General features: G+C 38.4%; 2 protein-coding genes across 2 annotated transcripts; both read right to left on the bottom strand.

Annotated features, from left to right (window-relative positions):
• Positions 1-458: 458 nt before the first annotated feature.
• On the bottom strand, positions 459-6,810 carry LOC124873505 (interferon regulatory factor 4-like). The gene is made up of 9 exons (XM_047374196.1): positions 6,654-6,810; positions 6,268-6,467; positions 5,520-5,706; positions 5,361-5,437; positions 4,891-5,029; positions 4,693-4,794; positions 3,455-3,829; positions 2,685-2,797; positions 459-1,652 (listed from the first exon to the last, which is right to left on the bottom strand). Exons 2-9 carry the CDS (start codon positions 6,463-6,465, stop codon positions 1,491-1,493), a joined length of 1,353 nt encoding a protein of 450 aa, XP_047230152.1. The 5' UTR covers positions 6,466-6,467; positions 6,654-6,810; the 3' UTR covers positions 459-1,490.
• A 1,181-nt stretch (positions 6,811-7,991) lies between these two features.
• Positions 7,992-21,726, bottom strand: LOC124873353 (dual specificity protein phosphatase 22-B-like). The gene is made up of 7 exons (XM_047373927.1): positions 21,414-21,726; positions 21,297-21,330; positions 17,028-17,110; positions 14,992-15,041; positions 14,742-14,816; positions 13,036-13,207; positions 7,992-9,859 (listed from the first exon to the last, which is right to left on the bottom strand). Exons 1-7 carry the CDS (start codon positions 21,432-21,434, stop codon positions 9,704-9,706), a joined length of 591 nt encoding a protein of 196 aa, XP_047229883.1. The 5' UTR covers positions 21,435-21,726; the 3' UTR covers positions 7,992-9,703.
• Between the last annotated feature and the right edge of the window lie 2,777 nt (positions 21,727-24,503).

A 24,503-nucleotide genomic window follows, 5' to 3' on the forward strand; every position in this document is an offset into this window, starting at 1 on the left:
TTGTGACTTTTTCTTTGATAGGTTTTAAAAATGTTGGTGAAAACTTCCCTTCTCTTGCTTTATATCAAGTGGTTTTCAAAGTAGTGCCCTCTGGCTTGTTTTTGGAACCTAACCTCATCAACTGATGACATCTTCCCTGCTCATCTTCTGAATTATTTTGCAGCTTACAGAAATGTTTTTGTGGTTTCTTTTCGAATCTTTTCCATAAAAGTGGAAACACTTCTGCCAGCAGAAGACAAGTAGGCTTTCTCTCCCCAGCTCTACGCGGAAAGCGCGGCTTACTTCTTCCCCTCTCTCCGCCCTTCTTGATGTCATTGCGCTGTTTGCGATAACCCAGCAGTTGATTAACCAGCGTCATCCTGCATGTGAACCACACTTCCTGCTCAAACCACGCACAGATACTACTGACGTTATCCGGAGAACTCACAGTTATGAACAGAGCCTGTCTTTTCTCACAGTTGTTTTTTTTTTGGTTTTTTTATTGCCCTTTTTTTTTACAAACGAATTATCCTTAAAGACAAAAGACATTCAGATTAACCCATTCTTCTTTCAGATGTGAGACATTTGTGATAAAAAAAAAACAAGTTAAGAAGCTTATTTACATTCAGCTCCCTGAGTTTCTCATACAAACAATAGTAATAGTGTCTACTATAGCAAATATATATATTTATATGTACCAAAAATTCCTATTTACAAGAGGTCTGTTAAATAAAAAAAAACTCAAAGATTCTTATCCTCGCCAATACTTAGATGTACAGACAGAATGTATGATTTTTATGTAAATTAAATACAAAATTAGAGCCAGTATGCTTACTCTTGCAAAATAGCAAATCTGGCCTTTTGTATTCACTAAAAAAGCCTCTCAACTGGTTTAAGGCTTAAAAATTTACATTTAAAATCTTGTTGGGTTCTACTGGGTTTTACTTCTGTAATTATATCTAATTTTACTTTTGTTTCTGACTTGACGGTAAAACATTTGGCTCTTTGGTGGATTTTGCAGGATTAAGATGGAGTTAGGCTAGCCATTTTTGGTTCCAGTTTTACGCTTAGCTAAACTAGGCTAAGCTAAGCTAAGCTAAGCTAAACTCAGCTAAGCTAAGCTAACCAAGTATTAGCCACACCCTGAATCACAGGATGGACTTGTTATCTCAAATAAAAAGTGTGTTTTGCACTTTTCTTTTAAGGCACAAGTCTTTTTTCATTTCTCTTCAGTACAATCACCTCCGCTGTCAGTTTCAAATCCCTGAAATTAATATTGCGTGGTTAAAATAAAACATCGCAGTAATTTGTGGTTTTATCACACCAACAAATATTAACTCACATGTAAATACACATCATTGACAACAGGGTAAACAGTTGCTAACTAAGTATTCAGTTTATGTACAATGTTGTTCATGTTTGATTGTTGTCCCTGAGATTTTGTGGCCATTTTTTTTAAATGCTTTGGTTGCTTTATGATGTTTTTCACAGTCACTCAAACCGCTCATGGTTCACTCCTGCAGGCTGCTGCTGTGGTGATGCGTGACAGCTCTTGGATAGTCCTCATTGGCGGGTATATGCTCCGTAACTGCGGGATGCTCGTAGCCGCGGTAGTAGTGGCTGCCTGTCTGCTGGGCGTAGTACAGGAACTGCCTTGCAAATAGCGGTTCCACCTGAAACATGGGGTAGAAAAACAATTCAATATGGCACCATTTTACACTTGCAGTTGTTGTTTTTCCATTTGGGAAGCGTAGCCTAAATTTAACATTTAACATTTGTCTTGATTCTGTTACAATTGATCTTGTGTAGAAAAAAATTGATTAATGAGAAGAAATGTTAAAAATTGCCAAAAAAAAATATAAAGTTGATAGGAAAGATGAAGAATGGCTAACTATGCCAAGAAATATCTTCCTTGGCATTTTTACATATCTTTAACCTTTTATCGCCCTCATGTCAGTGCAGACGGGTTTTAACATGCGTTTGTTTGTTTGTTCTGCTTTTTATTCCACAAATAAAAATACACAGTAAGACTGAATTACTACCGTTTACTGAACGTTGACGTTGACATAGGGGCCAGGAGCATTTTCTCTATGCCCTTTTTTTTTTTTTTACAATTCTACAGTCATAAAATCAAAATTAATCCAGTGTACCTATATATAGTTTTGATCATAGAAGGGTTATGTCAATGTTATCGCCACCTGCTGGCCAACCATTTTTGTAATTTTGTTTTTTGTTTTTTTGCCATCTTGCCTTGACAAAGATTTTTATTTAGATGTAAGTGAAAATGAACCAATATAGAAAAAGAATCCGGAGAAGTGTAAGAAAATTCTAATTTGTTGATCATTTATTGTGTATTTGACTCAACCTAGCCTCCTTAAATGAAAGACTGTATAACTTTGATATTCGTTTGGGTGTATGGCATTCTTAGGTCATAACTTCCTGAATTAATCCATCAGCTTTCACTTTATACTGTAGAACAACAATTCTCAGGAACTAATCTGAATCTAAATTTAGTTTTGAACCAAAGCGTGCATCTTGACAATGAAGAAGTTCCATCAGACTTTCAAGACCTGTTTTTCAGTTTTCAAGTTCAGCATTATCAAATTAAAGCTTTGTTTTCGATCATACTGTCAACCAACAGATATTTACACAGAACTGCAGAGGAGGCGTTCTTAGATTTATTAAAAATGGGGCCTAGCAATCACCTGGACTGTAAGGGTTCGCCTTTGTCTCTGAGGATCCAGACATTCATCTCCGAAACTAAGCAGGACCTGAAAGCGACTTGGCGGCCGACCATGGAGCCCGTAATTCTGGATCTCTGGTTGGTGGGAAACAACACAAGTTTGCAAGATTATTAGTTCTGGTATCTAAAGTAGATAAGAGCAGGCAAATGATTTCAACAGAATTTCTCTTGAAGTGGCATGACATTTTGGGGTGAATCGAATGGAAAGTCCTGGTCACACTAAGTATGCAAATACAATTAGTTGTTAGTCACAGCTGGGGATGTTAGTGCATGTGGGTTGGGATGGTGTGGCCTGTAAAAAGACATGTGACTGACAGCTTATCATGAAATGCTACTTTAAGAAGGTCACCACAGATCTTCTTAGGTGCTACAAAGGGGCCTTTGCAGTAAATGAGCTGGGACATTGGTATTTAAAATGTCACAGTTAAAACTGTCCTTTTAATTTGGTATGGGCAGATGGTTTAAGATTAAAACCACAGAAGTTTAGGTAATTTGGCTTATTTTGCAGAAATAGGTAATGGTGTGAATTTCAGTTATGTTGGTGAAAACAGAAAAATGAACACTTGAAAAAATGAAACATTTTTTAACATTTTAAAAGTCTTTGCTAACCTGTTTGAATTGACTGAAATCCATTTTGTCTGAGTTTTTCTGACACTTTCCCAAATGAATATCATCTTTGGAAAAAAAGGGTGCATTCATAATTGAGTTTTATCTCTTTTTCTGAAGTATCACCTGTAAGGTAGTCCGGTGTATGAAGAAGTTTAGAGATGATCTCTCTCTCCAGCTTGTTGGGCTTGTCACCATATGGAGAAGGGCCGCCTTGCCAGTACACCCTACTCTGACACAGTCTGCGGGCATAGAGTCCGTCGGCGCCCATCCACAGCAAGACCCCACTTTCCAGGCCCGACGGCGGACTCGGCGGACACTCGTCTGCCCTCCTCTGGGCCGAGAGGGTGTCCACGGGCAGCGCCACCACATCTGGACCGCCTGCCGACATGTAGGACTTCTCTTGGGGGCTTGGGGTGATGTGGCAGCCCTCCGGACTGGAGGTGGTCACCTCTCTCACCAGACTGTCCCGTACGTATATCGACACATGGAGGCGGAAGTCTGGTCGAGGAAGAAAAATTTATAGAAGGTTAATAAACATGGCCTTTCTTTGACTTACTGATGCTTCTGACACCCATACAACCAGGTTCAAAACTGTAGTGGGATCTTGCACCAGATACAACATTTATTCAGGTAAAAGGCAATCTGAAAGTGACAAAACTCTGCTTTGTAGGAAAGGATCTGTGCTGCAAGATTTGTCATACTTCAGATCTTAGATACCCTGTTCTCACACTAATTCAGTTTAATTCAGAAATACTTTGCCCTAACGTTTAACCTGGTGTGTTTGAGAATTTACCCAGGAAACATTTTTTGGTACATCTCTATTAATTGTTTAGCTGGATAATCTTTTCTTTTAGGGTGTATACTAAGAACGTGTTGCCATACTTTTTTGCTAAAGAAACACATTTTTTCACTTGTTTGTTACACTGATGCTGTAAAGATTGTTCCGTTTTGGCGGGAATGCTATGGGTATTTTTGGAATCTCTGTAAGACTCGTGAAAAGCATTTGATTAGTGGGAATGAAACTGCTAGATAGTTTTTATTTGGGGTGCACCAAACAGGTAGATAACAATGGTTTTGTGCAGATAGGGGTTTGCGGGAGAGAATAACTTCATGTGGTGAGGAGTTGTATAGCTATTTTGCCAGCTTTTTTATTTAAATCGCGGCAAAGCACTTCTGTTTTACAAAATCAGCACCTATTTAGATGGAAATGTAATAGTAAAAGATTTTATTAGCAATTAATGAATGCATTTAATGCATTTTAATTACAATACAGTCATAGGTGATGTTGAACTTGGATTTGGCCTCTTATGACTCCATGGCGTGAAAGGGAAAAAGGAGAAGTGAAAGTGTATTGTGTGTACCTGAAAGTGCCTCTGCTGATCTGATGCTGGCATCCAGTGGGAAGGGCGAGGGCTGACTGTCTGTGGGACCGTAGGAGTAAATGGAAGCTCTGAGCTGGTATCCTGCACAGAAAGAGGAACGGAGTTGAGGTTTGCACGCCAAAAGTGAATGTAAAACGGATAGGGCTTATGCAACTGTTATAGATCTGAGTGACATACCATTCTCCATGGATGGGCTCTGCCATGCCAGGCTGCGGGGGGGACAGGGGCACTGAGTGAAGGACAGCTCGGGCAGGGGCGGCTGCTCCGGGCAGTAATCCCTCCAGCTGCATTCAGGACTCGGCATGTACTGTGTCATCTGTAGACACATTTATCCAGATTTATTTATAAAACATGGCTTTTTAAACCCTTTTAAAAGATTATATAATCAAAATGTACATTTTTCAGTTTTATAATCCATTTAGGGCAAGTTTTTCAAGGAAAGAAGTGTGCAAAAGTTGCTTAAACTTATGCCATTTTTTTTCTCAACATTCCCTTTTAAAATGTTTGTTCAGCATCATTCAACACATTATAAAGCTGTTATTTGTCAGTTCATTCATGCATGTACAACATTCCATGGTTCATTCAGCAGCCTGTCTGCTATCTCCCTGAGGCCCCGCCCCGCTCATTTTTATGCGTATGTTAATTACCTGAGTGGGTACTGTGGGGTAGGGGTGGTGCATCTGATAGCTCACTGGGCTCAGGGGACTGTCCTCTTGTCTGGGCCCTGTGTGCAACACAGAAACGATTTAACATGCAGTTAAACGCATGCAACCGTGTCATGTAAACGGGGTGTTAGCGCCACTGACTTTTCTTTGCGCCCTCCGGGATGATGCGGTACACTTTGTATGGATCAGAGATGTCCAGCTGGCTTCTCTCTACCAGCTCCTCGAAGTCGTTGCTCTTGTTGAGAGCGCAGCGCAGGCGCGTCTTCCAGGTCGGAGGGTCCGGCTTGTCGATCCCCTCCCGAAACTTGCCCTTGAACAGCGCCCATGCCTGCAAACAAGACGCAAGGAGAAAATTGTGAACATAAAACTAATTCATGTATACTTAATCGGTCAGATCTTCTGTGGTTTAAGCGCAGGAATGCAGGGATGCGTTTGTGGATTTCGGATATAGACGGGGAATCTTTCATTTTTTGTAAAATAATATTATTTCTTATTGAGATTAGATTTTAAATAGTATTTTACATTTAACCGAATTGTGTTATAACTAGAGTCGAATTGGACAGTATTATATATTTCTAGATACCTAGTTATGCATTAGACCTGTTTGTCTTGTGAAATGCTATGGCATATGTGTTGTGAATTAAATAAAGTGAACTGAATTTAATTTAATATAGCAAATGTTCTGTTTGCTGTATGCAAGTTTAGTTCTATAATGTCTGGATGAAATAATCCATAAATACTCCGCAGATCAACCGAAAATAACCGTGCATCCACATCCAGCTAAATAAACGAGAACTTAATCTTAACAATAAGTCTGACGCTTCAGTCTGTAGCCTAAATATTGAGAACATTTCTAGTTTTATTCTCATCCATGCTCACCGTCTCATACCTTGAAAAGCGCGGCATCCTCATCCCTGTTGTAGTCCTGCTTCCCGGCATGTTTCCACGGTATCCTAAAGATGGTCTTCTCGTCGTTCTCCCACACCAGGCCGGGATACTTCCCGCAGTCGACCTGCTCGATGAGCCACTGGCGCAGCTTCCCGTTGCCGCTGCTCCCTGAGCCTCCGTAATCCACTTCAGAGTTCATCTCTGAGCAAAGACAAAAACAAAACTCCTCTTATAGGTCCTGTACTTAATTCGATATAATGTGTAGGCTGTGAAAGCAGCACACAATCAAGAGTTGTAAAAGTGAAATAATCACTAAACGTGGACTCCCACGCAGACTAGTTCTGCTCTTGTTTTACGCGCCCTGGATGCGAATTGAAGCTGTCTTACCTGCGAAACCCGAAACCCGTCAAGTTTTGAAATCTGTCAGTCTCAGAAAGCCCTCACCATTCCGGCGGGCCCGCTTAAATCCTCACAGCGTGAAGCGAGCGGCAAGGAGGGCGGAGACAAGAGACAAGAGGAGGATGCTGAGGAGGAGGAGGACGCACCTGCCGCTGCTACGCTGCGCTCCTCTCCTGCGAAGCTTATCAGCGCGCACACAGCGGCCGATCTCCAGTAAGACACCCGGGGGAAACCCTGCCGGCGTCAGCCAGAAGTGTCACACACCCGCACTGGTGGAAAGTCAGAGAACGGAGACGAAAACAATTCTTTGAAATGATAAAGCTTTACGAAAAAAAAAATAAAAAAAGCAGCAGAGTGGTCCTGCTGGAGAAATGATGCACAGAAAAAAGAACAATAGTTTGTTCCCGCTGGAAGATTAGACAGAACACCCGATAAAATACCCCAATTAGATTAGGTTATTGAATATAATTATAGGAAGCGACTAGCTCTGAAACATATAGAGGATAAAAAAAATTGGCCATCAATACATAGACAAAAACAACAGCATTTATTGCATAGCGGTAGTACTCGAAAATAGAGACACTGCATCTAAAATTTGGAAAAGGTAATGACAGCAAACTCAACTGAAAAAAATATATATATATAATTTCAAAGCTTATGCACGAGCCTATAATAAATAAAGAAATAGAGGTAGATGTTATTCAGCTCAAATAGGCCTTAATAACCATGTTAATAACCATTAAAAATCAATCTACTGATTCACGAAACAGAACAAATGTTGTTTGTTTTTACTAAACTTCACCTGTGCATCCCACAAATATTGAGTTAGTCACACTCACCTGCTAAGTTGAACAGTTTCACAGGTGGAGATTTAAGATAAAACACAAGAAATTAAACATTTTAATACTAAATTAATAATCTTAAATGATTTGTAATCCCCCATTAAAATATGTGCATGCTTTATTTTTGTTTAGAAGAAAATACAGAAGTAATGTTAGGACAATGTTTTGTTTGGCAGAATGTTAATAATTATCTCAGATTCCTTCCGACTTTTTTTTTTTTTTTTTTTTTTTTTGACTCTTTTCGGCTGAGATTTTAGAAATGTTTTGGATACAAGTTACATAAAGTCCAACACAAAGTACAGTATAGTTGTTACATAGAAGTAAAAGGACATATGGTTTTAAATGTTCTTATATAAATATCTGAAGATGTAATTTAATCTCAGAATAAATCCAGTTGTCTTGTGAAGGCCTCGGAGGTTTGGTAGAGAACCTTAGTGAACAACCAGCATCATGAAGACCAAGGGACACAGTAAACAGGTCTGGGTGAAAGTTGTGGAGACGTTTAATGCAGGGTTACATTATAAAACAAGCTGTGAACATCTTGTGGAGTATTGTTTGATTAATCATTTGAAACTGAAATAGTACGGCACAACTGCATACCTTCCAAGACATAGTCGTACAACTGATAGGGTGGGCAAGGAGAGCATTAATCAGAGAAGCAGCCAGGTGGCCCATGGTCACTCTGGGGGAGCTGCAGACATTCATAGCCCAGATAGGAGAATATGTTGACAGGACAACTGCTAGTCATGCCCTCCACAAATTTGTCTTTTATGCAAGAGTGGCAAGAAGGAAGTCATTGTTAAAATAAAGCCATAAAATGTCTTCTTCGCATTTTGCCACAAGCCATGTAGGACACACAGCAAACGTGGAAGAACATGCTCTGGTCAGGTGAGACCAAAATGAAACTTTTCAGCCTACATGTAAAATGTAATGTGGGAAGAAAAACCCCCACTGCACATCACCCTGAAAACACGATACCCATAGTGAAAGACGGTGGCAGCAGAATAATGTTATGGGAATGCTTTTCTTTAGCAGTGACAGAAAAAAAGATCAGACCTGATGAGAAGATTGATGAAGTTAAACACAGGAATTATTATAGAAGAACATCTGTTCCAGGTTGCAAAACACTTGAGACTGGAGACAGGATCCTAGGCAGTCAGATGATCATGTTTTACATCAGAGATTATTGAAGTGTTAGAATGGCCTTGTCAAAATTCCTAAAAAAAAAATCAAACTCAGAATCTGTCGCATGATGTTCAGAGTCACTCTTCACCTAATATCAGGCAATTTCTAAAGAACATTTGGCAATAATCTCAGTCTCTTGACCTGCAAAATCTTTTCAGATTTTTATTTCTAAAACAAACAACAACCATCTATCATTTTCCTTCCACTTCACAACTATGCATTACTATGTGTTGATGAATGTGTTGAACACTGAAGCCTGTGGGTGTAACTTGACAAAACGTGAGAAGGTTTAGGGGTATGAACCCTTTTGTAAGTCACTGTAAAACAGTTGTTTCATTATATATCCGATACTCATGCTTCAAAGGGTAGGTAACTTCTAAAAAGTCAAATATGAATCAATCTGTTGGAAATTAACTCATTAACTCCGTCAGGAGGTTTTATCCTCAAAGTTTGGAACCACATTCTATTATAATGACCTCCTGGTTGAAATTTGACATTAATAGAGGTTTAACTACACAATTTACAAATTTATGTCATATTTCATGCAGTGGCTACTGTTAGCTGTACATAAGAAAATAAAAATAAGTTCAAATAACATCAAGAATAGTGCAAGTAATAAAAAAGCACAACTTGTGATATTTTTATTGGGAAATGCATAGTGCTTTAGTTTCCACTCTCTGCATAGAAACTAATACTCATAATTCAAGTTCAAGACACAGCATAACATAACTGACAGGGGGGAGTGTACGCTGCTAAATGTGTGTTCACATTCAGGACTTCATGTACATACTTCCCTGTGGTCCCGCTTGGCTGCCCTTGCATGTTGTTTTGACAGTTAGAGGCCAAGACATGACATGACAACAGAGGTCTGAAATCCCCCAACCATTCTGCAAACATAAGATTCAACCAATCCTCGATACACTAGAATGCCCGGATAAATGTTCCTGCTGACGCAATTCCAACAGTCCTCAGGTTCTTAGGCCCAGGGAGATCAGAGCAGAAGGTCTGTCTTCAGGTGTGACTTGTTCCAAGAGCTGCAGGGATGTTGGTTGGTACAGAGCTGCTGCTGCCAATGTTGTTGCTAGATTTTTTATTCAAAAGATTCTGAACTACCTCTGCGTCATCAAAGGAGCTCTTCCCATACCGCTCCGTCCACCAGGCTCGATACTGAAAAGGGGGATGAAAGAGCTTTAATATGTATGCTGTTATGAAAAAGTTTAAAGTGGACTTGATCAGCAGTTCTCTAGACTTTCTAAAGGTCTGTCTTTTAAAGTCAGTTTAAATTTCTACATTAGCCAGTTGAGTGACAATGACCATTCATGCAATGCCCACCCAAGGGCTTGAAGGCCAAGTGTTGGTGGTTTGTTGTTGTCCCAAAGGAAAAATTTGGTTTGTATCTGGCTGTAAAGCTTAATAAACACTATTTAAATTTAAATGTTATCTGTAAAAAGAAAGCTGATTGAAGAGGGAATAAAATACTTTTTGAACCACAAAACAGCCCCACAGCATGATGCTACCTCCACCATGCTTGACAGTAGTGTTCTAAGGCTTGAAATCTTCCAATGGACTCTTCCAAACATGCTTCTTGTCATTATTGCCACATAACTCACAATGTGTCTTGCTGACCATAAAACGTCCTCCAAAAGGCGTTTGGCTTGTCAATATTAGGTCTTTCTCCAGATGGTGGTCAAGTGGTGACATATTTAAATAACTTGTACTTAATAATTGAGGTTTTTGGATTATGAGGTTGTTTAGAAATTGTTATAATTTACTGAAAGAGTTTGGTGAATGTATGAAGTACACTCACTAGCCACTTTATTAGAATCACCTTGCTTTAACCAACCAGGCCACATGTTCCCAATCTCTGACTGCCCAATTTTAGTAAGCCTGTGTGTGAAATGCAGTCTCAGCCTCCTGTTCTCATCTGACAGCATTGGCTCCCAGGTCGTCCTTCTGCTACAGCGGCCCATCTTTTTTAAGGTTCAACGTGTTGTTGTGTGTTCAGAGGTGGTATTCCACATACCTTGATTGTAATGAGTAATTAATTAAATTGCTGTTGGATTTCTATTATCTCAGACCATTCTACCCATTCTCCCCTGCAATCAACATGGCATTTGCATCCACACAACTGCAGCTCAATAGATATTTCCTCTGTTTAAGACCAATCTCTAATGGGACGACCATGTGTGAAAATCTCTGTGAATCTGTTTCTGAAATACTCAGAGCAGCCCATCTGGGAGCAACATCCATACACTGTTCTAAGTCTTTGGGGAGTTATCTTCACCACCTCTACATCCCTAAACACATTGAGCTGCTGTCATGCTGTGTTTTAATTACATCCTTTTATCTGTCCGTCTGTCTGTCTGTTTGCAAAATATCTCAAAAAGTTCTGAACAGATTTGGATGTAATTGTCAGACAAGGTGCATATGGGGACAAGGAACAGAGATACAATTTTGGTGGTGCAGAGCACCATCAGGATCCAGGATTTGTTTATCATTGCCAGACCATGATGCGACAACAGTAGCCAGAAGTTGTCCAGAATATGGGTCATCAGTATAGAAAAAAACTGACATGCATCAATGACCCTTTTGCCTTGGCAGAGGTCTGTGCTCTATGAGTGTTTTTTTGGTGCTATAAGTGTTAACAAGCACTTCACAGGTGTACCTAATAAAGTGACTGGTGAGTCTGTTTAAATCTGTGTGTATTAGAAAAAATTCACAACTTTAATACATTCAAACATATGTTTTTCTAAAACTCTTTTCAGTAAATTTTATAATCATCCTTTTCAGCCTACATGTAAAATGTAATGAGTGAACCACTTTATTTTTTAGTAATTAACTAAACATTATTTATATAGCACCTTTCACATTCAGATACCACAACGTGCTTTGCAATAAATACAAGCATAAAAAAACACAGAAGATAAAAACAGCATACGTGTAACATTATACAGCATACAACTAGTCAGAAGCCAGTCTGAATAAATGGTTCTTCAACTGCCTCTTAAAATAATTAACAGAATCAAGACAGAGTAGAGATGGAGGCAACATATTCCATTATCTGGGGACCACAGCTTTAAAGGATGTATTCTGTCTAGCCTTAAATATGTTCGTGAAACCATTACTAGACTTTGACTGGAAAATCTCAGACCACGAGAAGAGGTGTAGGGCTTCAAAAGGTCAGAGATAAAGGCTGGGACTTGACCCCCTAAGGCTCTGAAAGACTAAAACTTTTAAATGAATTTTAAAATGTACCGGTATCCAATGTAACAAGATTAAAACTGGAGGGACCAGCGCTTCTTCAAATTACTGAAATCCCATAATTTCTCTGCAGTTTTGATGCTTTTCTAGAAAAAATGTTATCTGTGCCAGCAGGCAAAAGAAAACACAAAGAAAACCTCAGTGATATATGAATAAAACATAGTTTTGATTTTGTGGTTTTAAGTTTTGGCCTTTATTCTATAAAAATATCATAAACTCCCTGAATCTATCCATAATTGTATGCTCTAGAAATGCCAAAAAAGTTGAATTAATATCTGAAATACTATCAGAACTGACAATTGAATTTATTGTACTGCTTGATGATTCTCTGAGGGCGTTTACCATAAAGTGGAGACCCAATTTCTGTGAAAAAGAAGTGTTTGGTGAAGACTCTTTTTACACACAATCCTCACCTTTCACAAGTGCGTCTGCTGTTTGTAAATACTTTAGAAGCAGAGTTAGTTTTATATTCCAACTTTGGCTTTTTAATTGTGCTTCTAACAATTGGTTGGTTGGTGCAGATACTGGAAACCATTTACTTTTGTTCTCTTGTGTCTTAAAAAACTGTTTAAACCATTCAACTAAATGCAAATGTACGTTTTGCTGCATTTTAGTAACTTTCCCAGAGGAAAGGGATCCTACACAAACTTTTTATAAGAAAAAAAAAACTATGGCAGAATTTTCTACAGTGGGCAGACTTTCAATATGGACCCTGCAAAAACTGAAGGAAAGAAGGACACAAGGAGGAAAAGTGTAAGGATGCAGGGACTTAAAGGAAGGAAGGACACAGCAATGAAAAGGGTGGAAGGAAGAAATGACAGAAGAAGGAAGGAACAAAAAAGGAACAAACGAACAAAAAACTAACATTTAGACAATGGAAGGAGAAAACAACTCTAGAAATATTACAAATGTTTTCATCCTTATTTCTTGTACTTACTATTACCTAGAAAGTACTGAAATCAAATAACACACTTTTCCAGATTCTTAGACTGCGTAAGAACTCCTCGAATAATTTCGGACCTCTAAAAGGTTACCTTTGACAATAATTGTTCATATAAATGTAGTTTAATACAATAACTAACCTCTGCCAGTTCTGTGTTTTCAAACTCCTCCAGCTGCCGCAGGAAGCCCAGGTTGGGACCTGCACACGGCCGGGCAGCTCTGACGGCCGCCAGGGACTCCACCCAGCCTCGTCCGGTCACCGTCATGATGTAAGCCACCACCAGGGTGACGCTGCGGGACACTCCTGCCACGCTGACAAAGACAGACCCTCATGGTTAGTAATTTCTCTCCCATTCAGATTCTCTGCTTTAGTGTACAAAAGTAGTGAAACCCAATCTTGAAGCTGTGGTTAAATGTCTGCTGTTGTCTGTTTGATATGAGACAAGATGAAAGGTGAGGGCATTTTCTATGAAAGTTTTTAACTAAAAAGACTGATAGTCAAGTCCTTTTTGGTGTGGCTGAAAATGAGACCTGAGCAAATAAAATCGGAGGATTTTCAGTTATAATGAGGTTCATTCTTGCTATAACAGGGAAATAGAGCTGACTGTTTCTGCTTCTTTTTGGAATCACTGTAAGCTTTAACATTTTTATCTTTTTTTCCCAAGCAGTCAACTGTTTCATAATCATGCAAAGTTCTCCAGACTATCCACAAGTCTTTCAAAGACCTCAGCTGCCTTTTAAACTCCAATGTTATTTGAATTAAAAACGAAATCTGAAAGTGATGTATGTAACAAAAACAGAAAAACAATCCAACACAGACCTACCACAAGGCCTGAGAGATGCATCATGTTTAAGTTGTTTTCAGAATTTTATTAAATGATTTTACACGTTTTTACAGGTTCTGGCTCAGATTAGTAATGAACGAGGTTATTTGTTTTAGGAAAAGCTCAAAGCAAGCATAGTTTTTACGCTTTGAACGTTCTCACCTTTTTTCTGTCACATTACAGCCAATGTTTTTGTGTGACAGACAAACACAACGTAGTTCATAAATGTGAGAAATGCAAGAAATGGATACACAGTTTTCACAAATTTTTTAAATAAAAATCTGAAAAATCTGAAAAAGTTTGGCATTTGTGGGGTTTTTTTTTACCACCAGCTTTGCGCATCTAAAGACTGAAAATGTTGCAGATTGTTGCAAGATTTGATGGAGAGTACAATACAATACATTTATAGATTCTCAGTTAAATTTAAGTCTGGGCATTTGACTATGCCTTTTCAACGCATAGACATCTTTTATCTAAACTGTTCCATTGTAGCTCTGGCTCTACAATGTGTTGTTGACCTCCGGGAAGGTGAACCTCCACCTTAGTGTCAAGTTGTTTTTTCCCTCTTGGATTGCATTGTATTTAGCTTCATAAATCTTTGCATCAACACTGAGCTTCCCTGTCCCTGCTGTAAAAAAGCATTCCTAAACCATGCCACAAACACGTTTCACCATGGTAATAAAGTGTGAGGTGTGCAGCATTAAATTATCTTCCACCCATAGGCCTTAATAAAACATCTGCATTTATAATGAGATAAAAAGTTTTTTAAAGTGGACTATTTACTTGAAAACAATTAGTTGATCAGGAATTTATATAAGGGCTTCAAAGTAAAGGGGGTTGCAAACAAATGGCCACAAAAAAACTTATACAACTAATGCATTACATTATGCATTACTTTGTTTTGATCCATCAGATAAATTCCTAAAAAACATAAAAGGTACATTACTTAATTATTACATTATTTAAGCCAAGACACAACAACATAAACAAGTGAGTGATTGAGTCTGTTAACTGGTCCTCACCAGTGAACCAGGCAGCCGTCTCCTTTCAGCCGACTCTCATGGATGAACATGATGCTCTCTCTGAAGTACTGAATCCTGGCAAAAGCATCACACCAATCAGCTATTCAATAAAATAACTGAACAGGACTAAAAATAGAGGCATGTATCTAAAATGAAACATGTTAGTAAGAGATCAAACGTGCGTCTTTCAATCGAAGGTATGAGGATGACTGCAGCATGTGTGTACACATTGTCAAAATCTGGTACTCACAGGTTTTGCTTTGAGTGGTCAGCAGCAGATATACAGAGATAAGTCATGTCCTGCACAAAAGAGACAAAACAGCTTAAATCAGAGATGTTAAAGGAATAAACCTACAGCATTTTGTGAACATAAATTCCTTTAGACCTGTGCAAAAACTATACCAATAAAATGTTAAATATATTAATGGAAATTTAGCGTTCTGTATATTGAGGTCATTTGAATGCAAATGTAGTGGATATAACACACTTCCTGTTTTTTCATGAGACTTGCCCTGAAACCCTGCAGTCCTTGCCCTGTGAGATCACGGCACGATGTGCGTGTGTGTTTTTACTGTTCTTTGCACCTGGCAGCTGATGGTTTTTAAACTGGACAGAAACCACCTCATCCTGCTATGACTGCACCCCAAAAACCCCTGAGTCCTCTGGGACATAGCAAACTCTGGAAGTGCTCCAGACGCTGTTCATAACCTTTAGCAAAAACATCTATCAATAGGCTACACACCATTTATTTAAATTCTGACCCTCTGGGTCTGGAAAATATTGCTGAGAAGACCTCATGTCTCTGCACAATCAACCCTAAAACTCATCACAGTTAGCAATATCAAACTCTGGCTGTGAGAACCTATACATTCCTAACTAACATGCATGCTCATAACCAATTTCTATACTTGCAAAAAGGATATTTATCCCGGATCTATTAAATGAATGTTACTACATCATTCTTTATTGCAGTATGGTAATCACAACCACATCCCTGTACCGTAAATGCCACAACTGACCTCAGAGACTTAGTGGTTGCAAATTTTACCTTCCTCTCTCAGGAACCATCACATCTTCTTCCAAGAAATCAATCAGTCAGCAGTTTGACTGTTGGGTATGCAAATAAATCATCCCATCTGGCCACTCTGTCTAAAACAGACCTGAGTCATCTTCAATGACAGACTTCTTGAAAAAAATAAAGCTGCATCATGCATTTTATTGCAGGACAAATTCTCAGATTAAGTCTTGTATTAGTGATTAGCAAAAGGATAGAGAGTATGTGTGGGCCAAGATGGGATCTGAAGCCCAAAACCTTTGAAACGTTTTGGTGGTTGACCAGTTTGGGTAGTGATACTGTGCAATACAGGTTGCTGTTTCTCTTCAGTGTTTAATGAAACATTCTGTCATGGATGGAGAAAGTGTAAAGAATACTCTGAGAGCTTTTCACGATCGCTTTCAGCAAGGAAAAGATGAAAGTTGTGAAAGCGGACACTGAACATGTCAGACAGATCTTCAAAAATAAGTCCAGTCGATTGTTTTTTTCTCCAATACAGCATGTCTCTCTTTTTTTTTTTATATCCAATTTGTTTCTCACATTCAATCAAATATGATTAAAAAATGCATTTTCCTGCACTTGCAGGCACATCTAAAGGCCGCAGTGAAAACCCACAAACTTTTTCTTTTATCCAGTTCTACTTTCAAGAGTTTTTGGACTTCAATGTGTAGAACTTAAAGCATCTTGTAAGGAAAATATAACATCAAACAGCAGCTGCATCAGCTAACACAGATTTTCACACACTGACTGAAATTCCAAACAATACTGAAGCCTCCCTGCTGACCAGAAAACGCTGTGCTTAGTGAAACCTGGTGAATTCCAGGTCTTATGACTGTCACACAATTGAAAATATGAACATCTGTCTATTTCAGCTGATTAAATAGTCTTATCTTACTAATGATCTTGCATGATCAATAAGTTTTAGGAAGTGATTCTACACTGAGTGGAAAGCATAATATAGATAAAACCAAAGGGTCTAAAATTATGATTGCATATTTTAGGAATTATTGAAGTAAATTCTGAACATACTTTTCACTTATTAAGGTATCCAGAGACCTCTACAGGGAGATATAACTCTGAAGAGGCATAGCAGCTGTGTGTACTGATCAGCTGGGACACTGAGGGGGAAACAACTGAGCATGAAGAACATTTTGTACTGTCTAGGTGGATCAAGGTTTGGGTCATGGGGTCACAAATGCTTAAATAAGAAGGCCAGTTTGAAGCTGCCTCACCTCTAGGACGGGTGCAGCTGTGTCATGAATAGAGAGGATGTGGGTGATGTTGTGCTGCGCCAGCAGCTCCCGGTCTTGTGCATCTGTGGATTGCAATGACAAATTGAGAAATCTTAAATATATCTATATATTCTGCATCCAATCAGAAATGTCACCATGGAGAATGCCACCTAAATAAAGCATTTTCTGCCCAACTACACACCCCCTCCCTAAATGTCTTCCAAGCAAATATGGCTGTATGTTTTAAAAGTTTTGCTCTTCTTTTGAACTGAAAGAAAAACCGGAAAACCAGTGTTTCTAAAACAGTCCAACAGCTTGGCCCAAAAGCAAGAAACAGTAATTGTTTTAATCAAATTTTGTTCTTTAAAAGGAAGCCAAATGTTTTCTACGATGGACAGATGTGCTTTGAGCATTTTTTTCTCATGTTTTGCAAGTGTGCAGGATGCTGCTAATATCACCCAAAAAGACCTAAAGAAGCCCTCCTACAAGGCATATTCAAGTAACCTTAAACAACCTTAAACTTTAGAGGTTTTGTCACACAAAATAATATAATAAACAGTAAAGCAATAAAAAGAAGATTAACTATTACAGTATTTTTAAATTAAACATGCTCCAGATCTATCATGGAACAGAAATCACATTAAAGCTGTTGAGGAAATGCTAATAACTCTCCTAAAACTCAAAAAGCAAAAAATAACAATTTTGTTCATAATTCTCACCATTTTAAGGCTAAAAGTAATTTTATTTCTATAAAACTATATATATTATGTGATACAAAGATACAACATGAAGTTCATCTGTTTACAAACAAGTAAGCTGTTTTTGTTGTCTTTGTGAGGACGCATATATCTGTAATGTAGGCCTATGTGTCTCCCCTTGCTTTGACCTTGATCTTGCCACGTTCAGCTTTGCATTATATGTAAAAATATGAAATGAAGGCTCATGCCCTAACACATAAAGCTAACATGTTAAACTGAGGATTCTTTGCACCATGGTTGTTTTCTTTATGGATGGGACATACAGTGAGGCAGCAGCTTCCAGCTCTTCTCGGAGCATACTGCAGTTAAGTAGCCGTAAAAATAGCATAGATACACTGTATTGCCGAAAGCATTTGTCTGTCTTCATGAACTTTAAAGACATTCGAAGCAGAATTGTTCTTTTGGTACTGTTGATTTTAAACATTAATCATGACAATTAGACTCACTCCACTGCATGGAAAATACATTATATTGATTTTTGAAATCCATTGTCAAATTGTAGTTTTCCAGAGTCCTTTTTTTCACAAAAGGCAGATGGTTGCAGCAATTAATTAATCAATTTGATTTGATGCAGCTTTCATTTGATCTTTTACTAACACAAATGACACAAGCAAGACTTTTAGTTTTTGTAAGTGATGAAAGGCTTCAGGCCTACTGCAACTTTTACAAACCCAGGTTTGATTAGAACTATTTTTAAGTGTACTTTTTGGGTATCGTTTATAAATTCATTTAGACTTTTTTTTTACTGGCTTTTGGCTTTTTAACAGCTTGGTTGGATTTAGGAAACTCCAGAATTGTGGGTCTCTTAGGCACCATCTTGTCATCTGAACATGTTGATCTTGTATGATAGAAGGACCCTTTTGTCAAAGCAAAAGGTTACAATCACTTGCTTAGCACTGTGGAGTATGTGACATCGCTATTTTTATCTATAACTCATCAGGGCATATATTTGTCTTATGATTAGCATTCAGGGACAAAGATAGCTGAAAGAAATGATCTTGCTAAATTAGCATAGCTAACAAGCTAATATGGCTAGCTTATAACAGAGCAGTTGCAGTGATTAAAACTGGGTGGAATACATACATTTTTGCCCTTATATATGCAGTCATATTCAATAAATAGGAATATGCATTCCAATTTATTGGAATGCATATTCCAATAAATATGCATTCCAACGAGGCTCGTTTTTCAGATTAAAGTTATCTTTTGAAAATAACAAACTTTAAGCAGTTATCAAACATACTTTTCATTAACCCCACATTTCCGTATTAAAATCTTTCTTTTTTAATTAGCTGTAAGTGGAAAATCTTCATAATTAACAAACATAAAGACTTTAAATTATCAGTGTTTGTCATTTTTAATCTATGTAATGTGTTTCACTTAGTGAATTGAGTTACTCTAGGGATTGCATGAAATTTATTGAATATGACTGTACATTGTATAAGTACTTTTGTGTTACTTTAAAAATTCCCTGAACTTGACCGCTTATAAGATTCCAAATCATATTAGGCACCAAGAAAAATTATAAAAGATAGAAATTTGAAAACTGGTAGAGTGCGAGAAAGCACAAAGTATTTTTTATTTTTAGTATCTTTATCCCTGATTTTAAACATCATCCATGTAGAGAACTACATGGTGATATATTTTGTTTTATGACCTTAGTTTTAGTTGCAAAATCATAATTTTCAGAATGGGTTGATTTTTGCAGCAATTAGTGAAACTGTTATAGAAAGTTATCAATGGATTTTATTTATTTGATACAACTTTCATTTTTTCTACTTACTCAGACATGGTACACAAATGAGAGATCCAGTTTGGAAGTGACTACTGGCTTCGGGCTGCTTGACTGCAACCTTCAGAACACCCACAGTGATTCACAGCCACATTTTACAGTTTTATTTGTGTATCATTTCTTAGTTTATTTGGCATTTCAAAAAATCAGGCATTCAGAGAGAATAATCAGGACTGACCTTCCCTCTATCAAGGACTTATGCAGGTCTAGGTTCAGGAAAAGGGCAGGTAAAATCTCTGCAGACCCCACACACCCTGCACACAAACTGTTTAGGCTTTTATCTTCAGGACGGCGCTTCAGAACGCTGTCTGCTAAAACCAGCCGCCACAGAGACAGTTTCTTCCCCCAAGCTGTTTCACTGATGAACACCTGACAGTCCAGTACAACACCATGCATACTTGGACTGACCACACATTATATTCCATTGTAAAGTCAGTTATATATATATGTACATTTAAAAAGATATTCTTTATTTTTGAAACTGGGTAATAAAGCTGATTGTGATTTAATTGGCTTTCCAGTTGTTAGCTTGCCCTTAGTTTCACAGCTTGATTGGATCTTGGTTTCAAAAGCACTTGGTCAGGTTAAGGCATTCAAACCACTTGATTAGAGTTCGGATACTATGTAAATCCACCAATTAGCAACCCAGTGAATGTGGTTTATGGGGGAACTCCCCATTTCTTGGCCTTTTTTGCAGCATGTAGACATCTGAAAAAGTATAACAGATATAGAAATAAAGACTTCCCTTTTTCTTGTTGCTTCATCAACAGCATGTTGTTATAGTTATATTTAACTTGCATCAGAGAACATGCCATGTTTAAAATTCACCTTTAGGCACTGTGTTACCTGTTATTTGTCCTCCCAAAAAAATTAACCATCGCCTCAATGTGATAAGTCATTTTCACTTAAATGACAATAAAAACTTGAAAGGTTTAGACATAAACTCTTAGTCATCCTTTCTACAAAACATAAAATATGGTGCAGGCTTGACAGAAACTTCCATCTCAAATATACCTTCAAAAGTAGTTTTTATTTTTCATTGATTCAAACTAAGCCATGAAACTGCGATATGGGCATTCGAACCTTTTCTGTATACAGGCAACCTTAAAAAGGCCGGCCCTAAATATTATTTCCTTTGTCGTACATAAATGTCTTTAAATAAGCTAGGTGACAAACATAAAAAGGCCTTGCAAACATGAAAGGTATTATGTTTCCTATTTGACAGCATTTTTCAGAACAGGTCACGTTTACAAAAAGTCTTCCACATATTTTTATACCATTGCCTACGTGTTTATGGTTCAGCGTGTGCATTTTATGTGAAAAAAGCAACCTCATGCTGGGTTTTCTGTTTTGTGGAAACATTTGGAATGCAGCTCACATCAGGGACACCCCCACAGCGTGGGGCATCCCCTCCCACACCTACGCTCTTTATATTCACAATACTTGTCAAGATTTATGTTCCCCTAGCAGCTGCACACCTCAAACACACAGGAAAAACTTCAATAAAGATAAAAACAGTACTGTAAAAGCTTTTTTCCTGTTAAAATGCAGCACTTCAATCGTTCAGCTTCACACTGTGATCTCTCTACCCTATAGAAACCAAGCTCAGTGTAGCAATTCACCACACGCTTCTCCATATGAGGAACTGAAACATGCTCTACTACATTATCCTGAAAATAATGAAAAATGAATAATTTCTTCACTGACATGATGACTTACCTTTAATGTTGCCAAGATAGAGATCTGGCAGGATCTAAAAACAGTGAAGAAATGGAGTTGAGTGGACACTGCAAAAAGGATTTTGTGGATTTAAATTGATTCTTCCTTATACTTTACCTTATTTATTCCATTTCCCATCTTTGACTAAATGTCTTATGTGAGTAACTTCAAGTCTAAGACAATTTTAAGGTCCTTATCTCCAAATTCTTGCTTCTGGGAGAAACTCCTGATGCTCTACAGCAGCATTGCTCTCAAATGAGGAGCTGAGTGTTACCGTCCTCCAATCATCCTTGATGACTTCTTTGGGGTCAACCAAAATATCACAAAGCCTTCGACACATCCACAGCCCATTCCCAAAGAGATCTTTCATCAAGAGCGTGTTGATTATTATTACATAATGTCATCTTGGCAGTGAAGCACACTGCTTAGGTGTTTATATTTAGACCCGGTTGTGTCACGGGATCGTGCATAGACACATACCAGCCAGACAAAGATGGTCAAGGGCCAGGAGAAACAGGAGAACACATCTACAGCAGGGTGATGTCTGGTTGTCACTATGTGCTGAGCTGTTCTGCCATACAAGGAGCACTTATCAATCAGGCTCAAAACCTGCTGTAAATCACAATTTTAACTGGTTATTTTTGACTTAGAAAAAGGAAATCACCCATCTAAGTTCAATTGTGAAAGCTTTTCATCAGATTTTTATTTTGTAAAAATACTTTAACGTTGACTATTTTTGGTAGGATTTTTGATGGAAGGTCCATCAAAATAACAGGTTGTACCAATAATTTCAGTAGCTGTCATGGACTAAGAGCTCTAATGTATTTAAATTATTACAGAAAATTAAGAAGAAGCATCAAATAACTGTTCTGAGCCTGATTATTCGCCTGGTTTTGTCTAGACACCAAGAATTACCCCATTTAACTTAAATTTCTTGTACTCTTTTGCAATCTTGTTGAACACACTTCAGGTTTTGCATTTCCAGTAAATCTGGCAACACCTTCGACACATCGCTCAGAGGCGACCGGGGTATTTTTAGCCCGGTTTTTGTCTTGTGTTCCTGTATGTGGTTCAGTACATGGCACAGCTCAGACTCATTAACAAGCACAGGAGTGTGGAGGCGTTTACAAAAACTGGGGAGGTCTCAAACAACTCATCAGGACCGTCAAGTCAGACATAAACAGACAGGCCTTTGTTGAGGTTTTTAAAATAAAAAAACTTTATAAGTTTATTACAGGAAACACTCTTTTGTTTGATGAAAGTTAGCAGTAACAAATACCACACTTGATAGTTCTGTGGCTGTGGCTCTTTAATTGATATTTTCATCCATCTTTGTAAAGGCCAATACACTCCAAAGGTTAAAGAAGAACTTTGGTACATTTATTTACTGTAAAGTCTTGCACAGACATTTATGTTCCAAATATTATTTGTCTTTTCACAGGGTTTCTAGGTTGGTTTCCTTGAAACTATTTCATAAAACACTTTAAACTAAATAATACTGGAAGAACATACAGGTCCTTCTCAAAATATTAGCATATTGTGATAAAGTTCATTATTTTCCATAATGTCATGATGAAAATTTAACATTCATATATTTTAGATTCATTGCACACTAACTGAAATATTTCAGGTCTTTTATTGTCTTAATACGGATGATTTTGGCATACAGCTCATGAAAACCCAAAATTCCTATCTGACAAAATTAGCATATCATTAAAAGGGTCTCTAAACGAGCTATGAACCTAATCATCTGAATCAACGAGTTAACTCTAAACACCTGCAAAAGATTCCTGAGGCCTTTAAAACTCCCAACCTGGTTCATCACTCAAAACCCCAATCATGGGTAAGACTGCCGACCTGACTGCTGTCCAGAAGGCCACTATTGACACCCTCAAGCAAGAGAATAAGACACAGAAAGACATTTCTGAACGAATAGGCTGTTCCCAGAGGCTGTATCAAGGCACCTCAGTGGGAAATCTGTGGGAAGGAAAAAGTGTGGCAGAAAACGCTGCACAACAAGAAGAGGTGACCGGACCCTGAGGAAGATTGTGGAGAAGGGCCGATTCCAGACCTCGGGGGACCTGCGGAAGCAGTGGACTGAGTCTGGAGTAGAAACATCCAGAGCCACCGTGCACAGGCGTGTGCAGGAAATGGGCTACAGGTGCCGCATTCCCCAGGTCAAGCCACTTTTGAACCAGAAACAGCGGCAGAAGCGCCTGACCTGGGCTACAGAGAAGCAGCACTGGACTGTTGCTCAGTGGTCCAAAGTACCTTTTTCGGATGAAAGCAAATTCTGCATGTCATTCGGAAATCAAGGTGCCAGAGTCTGGAGGAAGACTGGGGAGAAGGAAATGCCAAAATGCCAGAAGTCCAGTGTCAAGTACCCACAGTCAGTGATGGTCTGGGGTGCCGTGTCAGCTGCTGGTGTTGGTCCACTGTGTTTTATCAAGGGCAGGGTCAATGCAGCTAGCTATCAGGAGATTTTGGAGCACTTCATGCTTCCATCTGCTGAAAAGCTTTATGGAGATGAAGATTTCATTTTTCAGCACGACCTGGCACCTGCTCACAGTGCCAAAACCACTGGTAAATGGTTTACTGACCATGGTATCACTGTGCTCAATTGGCCTGCCAACTCTCCTGACCTGAACCCCATAGAGAATCTGTGGGATATTGTGAAGAGAACGTTGAGAGACTCAAGACCCAACACTCTGGATGAGCTAAAGGCCGCTATCGAAGCATCCTGGGCCTCCATAAGACCTCAGCAGTGCCACAGGCTGATTGCCTCCATGCCACGCTGCATTGAAGCAGTCGTTTCTGCAAAAGGATTCCCGACCAAGTATTGAGTGCATAACTGTACATGATTATTTGAAGGTTGACGTTTTTTGTATTAAAAACACTTTTCTTTTATTGGTCGGATGAAATATGCTAATTTTGTGAGATAGGAATTTTGGGTTTTCATGAGCTGTATGCCAAAATCATCCGTATTAAGACAATAAAAGACCTGAAATATTTCAGTTAGTGTGCAATGAATCTAAAATATATGAATGTTAAATTTTCATCATGACATTATGGAAAATAATGAACTTTATCACAATATGCTAATATTTTGAGAAGGACCTGTACTTTCCTTCCTTCCTGGTGGATCCTAAAGGTGAAGTTCCATCTTTCACTCAGTGTGGTTGATATTTTCTGTCAAATATTCAATTA

Source organism: Girardinichthys multiradiatus, chromosome 9 (assembly GCF_021462225.1).
Source record: "Girardinichthys multiradiatus isolate DD_20200921_A chromosome 9, DD_fGirMul_XY1, whole genome shotgun sequence".
NCBI lineage: Eukaryota > Metazoa > Chordata > Actinopteri > Cyprinodontiformes > Goodeidae > Girardinichthys > Girardinichthys multiradiatus.

Coding starts and splice junctions, on each gene's coding strand:
- LOC124873505 (XM_047374196.1), bottom strand. CDS start 6,465: ATGAACTCTGAAGTGGATTACGGAGGCTCAGGGAGCAGCGGCAACGGG. Junction 5,030..5,360: donor ACCCCACAGTACCCACTCAG/GTAATTAACATA, acceptor ATGTGTCTACAG/ATGACACAGTACATGCCGAG. Junction 4,795..4,890: donor GAGCCCATCCATGGAGAATG/GTATGTCACTCA, acceptor CTTTCTGTGCAG/GATACCAGCTCAGAGCTTCC.
- LOC124873353 (XM_047373927.1), bottom strand. CDS start 21,434: ATGGGAAATGGAATAAATAAG. Junction 15,042..17,027: donor CAGCTGCACCCGTCCTAGAG/GTGAGGCAGCTT, acceptor TCTTTTGTGCAG/GACATGACTTATCTCTGTAT. Junction 13,208..14,741: donor GACGGCTGCCTGGTTCACTG/GTGAGGACCAGT, acceptor TGTCTTTGTCAG/CGTGGCAGGAGTGTCCCGCA.